General features: G+C 38.0%; 1 protein-coding gene across 1 annotated transcript in view; it reads right to left on the reverse strand.

Annotated features, from left to right (window-relative positions):
- LOC136849023 (glucose dehydrogenase [FAD, quinone]-like) overlaps positions 1 to 12,500 on the reverse strand; it is a 78,304-nt gene that overhangs the window by 24,869 nt on the left and 40,935 nt on the right. The window contains exons 2-6 of the mRNA XM_067121875.1: positions 12,335 to 12,484; positions 10,671 to 10,876; positions 4,016 to 4,204; positions 3,372 to 3,501; positions 1,348 to 1,469 (exon numbers count right to left, since the gene is read on the reverse strand). Of these exons, the coding sequence (XP_066977976.1) occupies positions 1,348 to 1,469; positions 3,372 to 3,501; positions 4,016 to 4,204; positions 10,671 to 10,876; positions 12,335 to 12,482 (795 nt within the window). The 5' untranslated portion in view covers positions 12,483 to 12,484. The remainder of the gene's footprint in view (positions 1 to 1,347; positions 1,470 to 3,371; positions 3,502 to 4,015; positions 4,205 to 10,670; positions 10,877 to 12,334; positions 12,485 to 12,500) is intronic.

The following is a 12,500-nucleotide window of genomic DNA, read 5'->3' on the forward strand; positions in this document are numbered from 1 at the left end:
GTTTTTTAGTGTTTAGCAAGATTTTCACTAGGTTTTTAGTAATTTTTTTAATGCTAAAATGTCACATTTGGGGATCATTCTGGTGCAATTCAGTCCTATGTGATTATTTACATTATTCTGCTTGGCTTTTCGATACGCACCACACAATTTTATCTACATACACATACGCATCCACACAAATAATTATATACATATATTATGTATACATATAGTTATATATATACAGTATATATATATATATATATATATATATATATATATATATATATATATATATATATATATATATATATATATATATATATATATATATATATATATATATATTTACCCACTTACTGGAAGGATATTTGTACTCTTCAAAAAAGACAGATGGTAACTGAAAATACGAAGGTTTGGCAGTAAATAAAATGAAACGAAAACTGGAAAATCTGGGGATCGCTTAGAGCAACTTGGATGGGAGAAGTTTTCTCGTTAGATTAAGTCAACCATGAGTTGGCACAGGCTCTTGCTGCAAGAACAGTCCAAAAAGAGAAAAGAGGGGCTTCAGGAGTTCTAACAGTCTTCGGACAAGAGGGACACTCCTTCATCTAAGCGGGACAGTTGCCAAAAGAACATTTATGGAAATGAATAGTGAAAAATGAAGAGATAGGACAGTGATAAGAGACATTTTGGATCTTTCCTAGATAGTGACCCTCACGAGTTTTTAACCCGGTCTGTATCCACCTTTGCGACGTGTTTAGTACAAGCCCGTTGGGGATGACCGTAACAACATAAACGAAAGACTGTAAATATCATAAAGCTAATGACCCCCAAAGAAATATTACTTCTAGACAAGTTAAGTATATCTTAGTTTAACCAGACCACTGAGCTGATTAACAGCTCTCCTAGGGCTGGCCCGAAGGATTAGACTTATTTTACGTGGCTAAGAACCAACTGGTTACCTAGCAACGGGACCTACAGCTTATTGTGGAATCCGAACCACGTTATGACGAGAAATGAATTTCTATCACCAGAACAATGAACCCAGAACTTTGCTGGGGGTCACTATCCAAGAAAGATCCAACATTTCCTTTGATTTGATGGTGTCATGAAGAAAGTCTCAAAGAATGAGAGTTTAAGAGTTAATCCAAATCAATAAGAGACAAAAAGGATTCACAGATATCGTTGAGGAATTCTTTGCGAAGGATCAGCATATTCTTTCGGCATACCACAAGGTAAAATTTTCAAATTTCATTGTATCTTACTGAATTTCTAAAACTTTGAGCCTCTCGCATGCCAAGTAGCTTATGTTCTAATATAAAAAAAAGGTAATCTAACCTATTACCTGTCAAGGCATATCATTACCCTCATGACGGTAGCGCTGTGCAGTACATGAAGGTTAGGGCGCCTGGCTGCCGGTGCAAGGTAGGCCAATGCTGGCGACCATCTCTCCCCTTGGTTGATGGTGTAGTCTACTGGTGCAAAACCTATGAAGGGTTAAAACGTAAAATATTTAGGCTGTGCATTCATGAAGGTAGAAATGGGGAGTAAATACTGGCTAATCTTCTTGGGGGAGAGAGAGAGAGAGAGAGAGAGAGAGAGAGAGAGAGAGAGAGAGAGAGAGAGAGAGAGAAGTATATCTTCGTTTAATGGTGTAGTCTACTGGTGCAAAACCTATGAAGGGTTAAAGCGTAAAATATTTAGGCTGTGCATTCATGAAGGTAGAAATGGGGAGTAAATACTGGCTAATCTTCTTGAGAGAGAGAGAGAGAGAGAGAGAGAGAGAGAGAGAGAGAGAGAGAGAGAGAGAGAGTATATCTTAGTTTAACCAGACCACTGAGCTGATTAACAGCTCTCTCCTAGGCTGGCCCGAAGGATTAGATTTATTTTACGTGGCTAAGAACCAACTGGTTACCTAGCAACGGGACCTACAGCTTATTGTGGAATCCGAACCACATTCTGACGAGAAATGAATTTCTGTCACCAGAAATAAATTCCTCTAATTCTTCGCTGGCCGGTCGGAGAGTCGAACGCTGGGCCAACAGCGTGCTAGCCGAGAGCTCTACCCACCCCTCCAATGAAGAAACGAGAGAGAGAGAGAGAGAGAGAGAGAGAGAGAGAGAGAGAGAGAGAGAGAGATAAAACATAAGAATATTGATATGATTAAATGGGCTTCATATAGATACTTCCTCCCATCATTAACCTCCTGAAATCAATATGAAAGCACGGTAATAAAAAGGTCGAAATAGGTATATTGATAACAATGTCCAAAGGACACACGAAATTTAACATTTGCAGAAGTCACCTGCAACTTCCTAGCTAAATGAAATAATAATACGACTCGTGTGGATCCTATAAATCATTTACTTTTAATCTTTTTCGTCATGTGATGGTCTTTGTATAATGAGGACTTTCTATTGCTGATGTGTAATTAAGCTAAAGTTGATGATTTGCCTAAACGTTAAATTCTCCATCGATATATATAATTTTTCATTACGCGCATGTAAATAATTTAATATATATATATATTTATATATATATACATATATGTATGAGTATATATCTATATATATCTATATATATACATATACATATATATATATATATATCTATATATATATATATATATATATATATATATATATATATATATATACACACATATATATATACACACACAGTTTAAAGATTTGTCATATACACGCCGTGTTTTTATATAATCAAATATTAGGCTACAGATATGACTTGGAATCGAATTCATAATCTTGCGAATCGAGATGGAGAAGAATTCCCGTTATCAATGATGGTGGGATATTAAGATGTGTGCATTGGACGTTATTGGCCGCAGACACAGTGGACTCAATGTAGACCTTTTCAAAACTAAAGGCATTTTCTTTGCAGGACTCAGTTGGTTCTTGTTCATGAAACAAATGAGTAATTATTTTACAATCATTTGTTGAGGTGTATACACACGTCCATCAATTTATTGAGGACAGTCTCATAAATGCATGTATGTATGAGAATGTTCTTTATTCATGATGTAAATGAGAATCTACTGGTCACAATCACTATGATTATGGTGTAATAGCCACAATGCCCTCCAACTCAATTCTTCGTGCTTTTTTGGATGTGCTTGTCACTACAAAGCCGTAAGATAAATGCAAATGTGACTGTGATGCATGAAACAACCTGCGTCACCATAATCAAAAGGATGTCATTACCGACCTGACCACATATATTTCCGTATAGATATGTGAAATATTTCTTAGTATTCTACATTACAAACTCACTGTTGAGATCAAAATCCCTCCGTCCTGAAAATATTTATTTTCCTTAATGCTTAAGAATTGATCAATCATCTTAAGTTTTAAAAACCAACTCCTTCTTACCTATTTGCTCAGGGCCATTTGGATCGATTATATTGTAACCCAAATATTGGCCAGCCCTCAGGAAGGCTTCGGTAAACACACCGCCTGCATCGGGAGTTACTATAAGAGGGCCAGTACGCCCGTGGTAGCTCTCTGAAAAGAAAAAGGCGTTTTTCAATGAACTCATGATTAATTATGGATTTTCTGCGATAGTCAACGCTTTATTTCAGAACATGGGCAATGGTTGATACTTTTTACTCTTTCACATCACGAAAAGCTGTGCCGTAACGATAGGCAAGTTCTTTTTGGCTTTGCATTGCATCTTCTATAGTTGTTTGTTTGTTTTTCATCTTTTTTTTTTAAAGATATGACATATTTGATATCAGGTTCTTTTTTTTTTTCTTTCTCTCTGAAATTTATCACATTCACCTCTCATCCAAGATGGCATTGGGATTCTTCTTGAAGCTGGAAGTTGGCAGTTCTACGCAAAATCAGAGCAAAAATTCTTAAAAACCACTGACTGATTTGCACGACGAATTTTAATTTTTCTGGAAAGTCTAGTCAAAAGAAAGAAAAATCTACAAACATATGAGAGAGAGAGAGAGAGAGAGAGAGAGAGAGAGAGAGAGAGAGAGAGAGAGAGAGAGACTAACATAGCAACTAACCTGTGTGGAGGAGGTGGGGCCAACGTAACCTTCGGACTTTTTGAAGTAAGGCAGGACAGACTGGTAGTCCCAGACAGGATTTCCCAGGGACGCCCAGTGGTCAAAGTCTTTCCTGTTGCCTCTAACGTACAGCATCCCGTTGACCGTAGCCGAACCACCCAGGACTTTCCCATGGGGCACGGGGCTGCTCTGCTCAAAAAATAAAAATAAACAAATAAATAAATAGATAAATAAATAAATAAATAAATAAATAAAGAATGAAAAACCATAGAAAATAATCGTTTTGGTAGTGTTAGAAATAAGAGAGGAGACGAATGAAGTATTAATGATAATGAGAAATCGAAGATTTTTGTTCCTTAAGATATCGGGCAGGACAAAAAGCAGTTACTGTAGACTCCCTGGCCAAACTGAGAAGTGAGACACGACCTTCAAAATCAATAGGTAAAGGAAACAACTGCAGCTCATGCAGACGCGTAATTAGTGATGTCTCGAGACAGGCTCAGAGATTCAGCTTTCTGACACGTTGTAGTACAAGTAGAAGTTGACAGGCCACATCGGAACACAACGCAACAGTTTAACCACTGGCAGAATGGACATGTTTAAAATGAAGCTGCAAATAATTCTAAGTTAAATGTAAAATGATAGAACAATGGGTACCTCTGTACCAACCTCGCGGCAGAGAACAAGTAAATCAAAAATCTTATTTATGATAGTGAAATTCGCTATTGAAAGAACTAAAAAAAAAAGCCTAAGATTAAAAGAGCGTAAGCGAACGATTGGTCAGAAGAAATTAATCATATCTGAAATAAAAAAAGAAGAAAATCAGGACTTCCTTGAAAACAGAAGGGGAGAAACACAAATAAAATTCAAGAGACATTACATTTTCCTGGCAGGTTGATCAAGTAAAGAGAAGGGGGACGGTTTAGAATAAAATCCTTCAAAACAGTCCGCACTACTGAGGGGTCACGCCGTGCTTTCTCTCCGCTAGCTTGTGTGTTTGTGTTGGTATTTTGTTGCATATTATTTGGAAAATGCACCTTTTGAGGCAGACAATTTTGGAAAGGGGCTGGGGATGATATTCTGACATATGGTGAAAGGGTGCGTGGGCCAAAAAAGGTTGAGAACCACAGGTCGTTTCCAAAATCCAGGGAAGCGCTTACTGGAAGGCTGTGAACTACTTCAGGGACGAAACGTTTCTTCAGTGGTAGAGGTGCCTCTCTCTCTCTCTTGAGGATAACAACCAAAATATGTTATAGGTCTGCATTCACTGACGACAGCTACCTCGGTGGTCGTAAGGAGTGCAACCTGTACAAAGTTTAAGAATTAACTGATGGTAGCTTTTTCAGGACCTATATATATATATATATATATATATATATATATATATATATATATATATATATATATATATATATATATATATATATATATATATATATATATATATATATAATTATATATATATATATATATATATATATATATATATATATATATATATGTATGTATATATTTAAATATATATACAGATAGATAGATAGATAGATAGAGATATTTTATAAAGAGAGAGAGAGAGAGAGAGAGAGAGAGAGAGAGAGAGAGAGAGAGAGAGAGGAGAGGGTATGCAAGGAAAAATACTCACTGAAGATTTTAATAATGCATTCAATAAGAGGTCAGCTAATACGATACTCACATACGCAAAACACACACACATACACACATGCAGAAATATTATATATATATATACATACATATATATATATATATATATATATATATATATATATATATATATATATGCTCATGGAATGTTTATAACAGGTCGAGTAAATATGCTCATGATAAATCTTTACAACATGTATGTATGTAAAATGGCAAAGATAAATCTATGTATGTATGTATGTATGTATGTATTGCTATATCTTTTACTAGACCTATCATAAGTACCTTATGAAAATTCTCTGTCAGTGATTTACTTTCGAAATGAACCACGAGAAATCTTGTCTATCAAATAAACAGATCGTTAAGATATTTTATCTGCGCGATAGCGTATGTGTCTTTTTGTATATGTCATTCAAGTCTAAGAGAAACATGTCAGAATGCGCAAGGTTAGAATAATAAGTACCACAAAGTGAGACAGATTATTACTCTGTCCTTCCGAGAATTGGACATACCAAGGACTTCTCTGACAAATGGAGCAGATGTCCCATTGTTGACAGTCGAGATTAATATTTTACACCTGCAGAGAGAGAGAGAGAGAGAGAGAGAGAGAGAGAGAGAGAGAGAGAATATATGAGGGACATTTTGTCATAGCACGTGATCTAACGACTGTGAAAGTAACGTAAGCATTTGACATCATTTGTCAGCATATCAACGTAAATGGATGACTTACTATTTGCTTATGACAGAAAAAAAAAATTAGTTTCTAGGTTTGCCAGACCTGAATTTCGATCATTGCGATATTAATTGAAAGTTTGCTGCTCCACACCTGTGTAAATATTTACATAAGAACAAATTCACTCACAAACACACGCGCGCGCACACATATTCCATGACTCAGCAATTGCTCCTGAAAAATCCATTGTGCCTCTGTTGAGGCGAGGGAGTTAACTTATCAGTCGACTGAGGCGGATTTTAACTGATTTAGGAATGGAACGTAGGGTTTAGGCCAAAGGCCAGGAGTTAGACCTATGAAGTCATTCAGCGCTGGAAGAGAAATTGAGAGTGAAAAGGTTTGAAAGGTGTAACAGGAGGAAAACCTCGCAGTTGCACTATGAAATAATTGTTAGGAGAAGGTGGAGAGCAAGATGGAAGAAAGATAATATGAATGGAGGTACAGTAAAGCGAATGAAAGGGGTTTCAGCTAGGGGCCGAGGGACGCTGCAAAGAACCTTTAGTAATGCCTACAGTCACCCCGTGAGATGCACTGAAGGCGCTATCCCCCTACAGGGTAGCTGAGTTAGGGTGATGGTCAAAGGGCTCCCATGATGCAGCAGGGTCGGACAGCCATTTACGAACAGCTGTTGTAGCAAGCACCTCGTGGAAACCTGTATTCGTATGTCCACCACGTCGACGTCACTTAAAGGATTTAAGCCACCACCTACTAGAAAACGTCATTTCATAGCTAACACCATGATGAAGTAAGGGCTCTGAAATTGATTATTGGCCAAGGAGCCACGTCCACTACCTGCCTATTGTTACCATGCCTCGTGGAGACATCAAAGAGACGGTCAAGGTCGTGGATGAATTCTTTTGCTCCTAGGGGATGTGACAATTCTTCAACAACTGCTTTAGCTGGACACACCACTACGCAACTACGGATACGTAGGCTTTATTTTCCCACATTATGTAGGCGTTCACGACTGTAGAACTACACTCTATTCGCCAACAGAAGTCACAAGAACCATTCCCCGGAATTTAGTGTTAGATAGCTCAAGATCGCCGATGCAGTTAGCAATTTATAACAGCGGTCTAATGTCAAAGTCCAGCGGATTAACGATTTTATTCTCCCTCCTGTTAAAGATTCCAGGACACATATCTCGACGGAATCATAAACCAGGGGTGATTAATTATGCTGCCTGGATGAATGACATCGATCGCAACTTCTCTCCGGAACAGAGACACAACCAAAGGGGTACGACAAGGTCTAGGCACCAAGCCCGCGCCTCCATTCCTATGTCACGCTCATGCGCACAAGCCGAAGATTAGGTTGACTTCCTAGACTCAGCAGTGGTTCTCAACCTTCTTGGCCCTTGCATCCTTTCACCATGTGTCGGAATGTCATTCCACCTCGCCCCCTTTCCAAAATTGACTGCCTCAAAAGGTGCATTCCAAATAATATGCAACAGAATACTAACAGAAACACACAAGCTAGCGACCATCGAAGGAAGACTATGAAAACAATATTCCCATTGTCTTTAGTTGTATACCGGATCCAAAAGAGCTATATGTAGACAGATATTAATATGAAAATTGTCCATACTAAAAATACTTGAATTTAACACACACACACACACACATATATAGTATATATATGTATAAAGATATTTGCGTACATTTACATTCATGTATGCATATCTTCTTAATAGAAACAGCTTCAAGTATCTGGCCTTCGAAACGACGTATATATCCACAAATAACATTAAGTACATCCCCATCTCTTTTGTGGCCGGAGCTTCTCATGTGAAGAAATATGAAATAATTTTGATGCGCGTAACTTACCGATCGACGATGTTCAATTTTTCTGCAGTAGAAGCTTTTCCCCGTAAAAACATACGTAAGATTAATCGCACCCCTTACAAGGCACTATGTGTACTCCAGTATCTTTGGGCTAAATTCTCTTGTGATTGGATTTCAAAATGTCACTTCACATACTTCATCAAACCCAAACCTTTAGGGTTATTATTATTATTATTATTATTATTATTATTATTATTATTATTATTATTATTATTAGTATTATTTCGCTATATGAAACCTATTCACATGGAACAAGCACACAGGGGTATTGACTTGAGATTCAAGCTTCCAAAGAATGTGGAAGGGAAGCAGGCAACCTATTTCCTTTCTGTGATCTTCTATAATAATAAAATCCGAGTGGCTCTTGTTTGCCCTCCCCTGGCTGACAGTAGGGGAGACATGACACAGCCACCCACGCCCTGCAAACTGGTTTGTCCGCCCCAGTTGGGGGAGGGGAAGGTAGGGGAGACATCCATCCTCCTCCTGCAACCCTGTTTGTCTGCCCCGGTGGGGGCGGGGTAGGTAGGGGATTGGGAGGGTAGGAGAGATAGCAGTGCCGGCTTCCAGCGCGCGTAGCGCGCGCAAACGCCCGTAAACTAATAATTAGGAATATCACAAATTGCAGAGTAAGGAAACCCCACTTTCTCGATATCTTTCATTTATTTCTTTAGTCGCCATGATAACCCAGAGAAGACTGGATTGGCAAGAAACTTATTTTCACGTGCCATAAGTATTTGTTCCCCTGAGCACGGGGATACGGCATTTAGAGTAATCTACGAGCAATTATCTTCCCCTAAACACCCTGTCCATGCGATTGACAAAGCGATACACAGAGCAAATCGCATTTTCCTTAGTGCACCAGTGAGAGTTAAAACAAAAAAAAATCAGAAATAAGATGAAAATCCCATACCTGGATACCCGTAAGAAGATTACTGAAACTTTCATGAGAGAAAATGCTTTTTTTACGGGAAAATAGCATCTAAAGAGATTAACAGATACAAGATAACTTGAAAGAGGTGCGATGAACCTCATGTTGTTTCGAAAGTCTATTCCAGAAAACTCGAAAGTCAGTGATCCGTAAGATACACATATAAACATATTTCTGTTTTTAACCAAATAAGTAGATATAATGATGGTGGATGTTCTCATTATTTGTTTATATAACTACTTATCTTTTCAGAGGTTAGATCTTGAAGCTACTTTATTTAAAAAAACAAGTAAAATATGGGCCAAAGTTTCTTCTGCGAAATCGAGTTTTCTGTAGAGCGTATAATGCTGTATGAGCCGCGGACTATGAAACTTTCAGCCATGGCCAGGTAGTGGCCTGTCCTTTTAGCGTTGCCAGACGCACAATCATGGGTAACTTTAACCTTAAATCAAATAAAACTACTGAGGCTGGAGGGCTGCAATTTGGCATGTGTAATGATTGGAGGGTGGATGATCAACCTACCAATTTGCAGCCCTCTAGCCTCAGTAGGTTTTAAGATCTGAGGGTGGACAGAAAAAGTGCTGACGGACAGACAAAGCCATTTCAATAGTTGTCTTTTACAGAAAACTAAAAAAAAACTAAGAACGTGAATTCATCAAAAGGAATAAATCTTGAGGACTTTTCAAGGACCTAATTTACCATATATCCCTAATTGCCTGTGACAGTGACGTTTCTTCTGGGATAAGTAATTCCTTCTTTGTCTACTACCAAAAACATTGTTGTTTGAAAACGGGCAGAGATATCTTTATAAGCACGACGCTATTCTGTTCTGACGTTTTACTATAGGCCTACTTCTGTGGGGATTTTTCGTTTTCACATACAAGCGCATTTATTTGTGTATTACAAGATCATGAACGTCACCTGTACTAGCTGTTTTGTCATAGCAGTCTTAAGCTTTTGTAGGGTTGTGTTAAAATAATAGCTTCAGTAATAAAAATGAATGGATTAAGTAGCCTTGACATAGCGCAGTAATGTGACACCTTAGTCAAAAGTACTTTTGAATCTAGATTTGGATGTAAAATTCCCGTAAACTTTCAAGATGAAGTATGATACATAGCATCAAAGTTATGCAGTTTTTCACGCAGTATCTAATGGCAAATCACTTCTGTCTTAAAGGTGAAAATTAAATTTCTATTGAATATGCTTGCAAGGCATATTGCAGCTCTCTACTTTAAAATAGGGAAATGCTACGAAGAGTATTGAAACAGACCATAGACTGCTCAAAAACAGACCATTGACTGTACAAAAACACAGAAACAGACCATACACTACACAAAAACACAAAAACAGATTACAGAGTACACAAAAAACACAAAAACAGACCATAGACTACACACAATTGTTAGAATACTCTAACATTTTCTGACAACGGCAAAACTCCCGCTACCATTTCGAAAATTGTTTGATACAAGTTTAATGATTGCTTACCCTATTGATGAAGTGTTTGAGACCGTATCTCTGCGGGGCCAGTTTGTAATTCCACGTCGCCGAATTAGGGAAGTAGAAGAGCCGGCTGAGGGCGGGGACTACGCTCTCAGGGGGCGGGGGTCCCCCAGCTTCCAGCAGCAGGACGTTCCAGTCTTCGACCTCCGACAGTCGTGCCGCTAACACGCACCCAGCTGTGCCACCACCAACTGTATTGCATAATAGTTAGATCACAGGGGTTTTGTTCAATGGCCTTTATCGATAATAAGGAGATTTGTAAGAAAGAACCTATTGATTATACGTTCATTGTACATGAGGTAGACTTGGATATGCTGTCAAAATTAAGAAGCTTGCGTGGCTTTGTTATGTCGATAATCTTATTCAGCGTCACCATTTATCAAATTCCTGGTGCTATTTGAAAAACGGTAAATGTAAAGGAGAAAGTTCTACGATGATCTCGATTGTTATTATAATTTTTTGACTGAAGAATATAGAAAAGTTTTATATAACGCAGTGCACAAGAGATCTTTTGAGAAATAAACTGATATAATAAGAAAAATTTACCGTCTTATATTTACGATTTTAAGTTCTTCCCCGAGGCGGATGAAAACAAAAACAAGAACAAAAGACGATAAATTTCACATTATCTCGATAAATTTCTCAAAAGATCTCGCCTGCAATGCATTATATACTCCATTTTTAATACCCTTCAGCCAAAAAATTATGTTAATGAACGATATCTTCGTGCAGAAGTCTCCTTTACATTTACCCAAAAAAACTTTTGGAAATGAGTGACTGCAAATATCACTGGAATAATTTTCACAGCCCAAAGCCTTTTTAAAAATGTTCCTGCTATGAGAAACAGTAAGGTCCCCGAATTATAAAATTCTTCTAAACGTTCCTCTAACCTTCGCAGTTTCGGAAAGATAAAAGTGTTAATAAACAGTAATAGCTCCTAAGGAAGTTCAGTCCACTGACAGTTTTAAATATCATGGCAAACACCTCTCTCTCTCTCTCTCTCTCTCTCTCTCTCTCTCTCTCTCTCTCTCTCTCTCTCTCTCTCTCTCTCTCTGTGACTGCGAAGAATAAACGGCATTATGAACATGATTTGAGAACTATAATGTGGCACTGTAAAACCTGTGACATCTGTGATTCCATCCAGTTTCACACACCAGAAAGTGCTTAGTGACTTTCTTCGCCCTTCGACCGTGCTGTAAGGTATTTTAGAAACAAATGAAATTTGATTTTTTAAAAAATATTATTTCACGTACACAGACAGGGTAAAAAAAGGGAAACAAGAAATAATTTCTAGTAATTATGAATGTGTAATGACTACCATTTGAAAAATGACTGTCGCTGCTTGCCTTGTCTTAAAAGAGTGGTCAAGGTTGAAGTATAGACTCAGCACAGTGACGCTTTAGTATAGACATTGCTGACGTTTGCATTATATTACAACTCCAGCGTTTCTTTTAATCTATTAATTCAACAGAAATGTAAGAATAAAAAAGTGATCGATGCATGCGTCGAGATTAATAAGCATGATACATCAATCTCCGGAGCCAAGAAGCCAAAAGCCGCTTTTACCTGTGTAACGTCATGTTTTGTCAAGTGCAGTAACTCATCTGTCCTCGTGGTCGTTTCAGAGCGTGTGATTTAGTATTCCTTACCGATAATGAAGTCATAATGAGGAAGAAGATACTTGGGTGGGTGGAAGGCATCCTCTCGGTTTGCGTCGTTCAGGAAAGCCGACAGCAGGAATCGTATCAGAGGCAGGACGGCTGGAAGGACCCACCTTACCTGCCGTAGGTCTAGCATTCCTGAAAAGGAAGGGCC

This window comes from Macrobrachium rosenbergii, chromosome 20, assembly GCF_040412425.1.
Source record: "Macrobrachium rosenbergii isolate ZJJX-2024 chromosome 20, ASM4041242v1, whole genome shotgun sequence".
Taxonomy (NCBI): Eukaryota; Metazoa; Arthropoda; class Malacostraca; order Decapoda; family Palaemonidae; genus Macrobrachium; species Macrobrachium rosenbergii.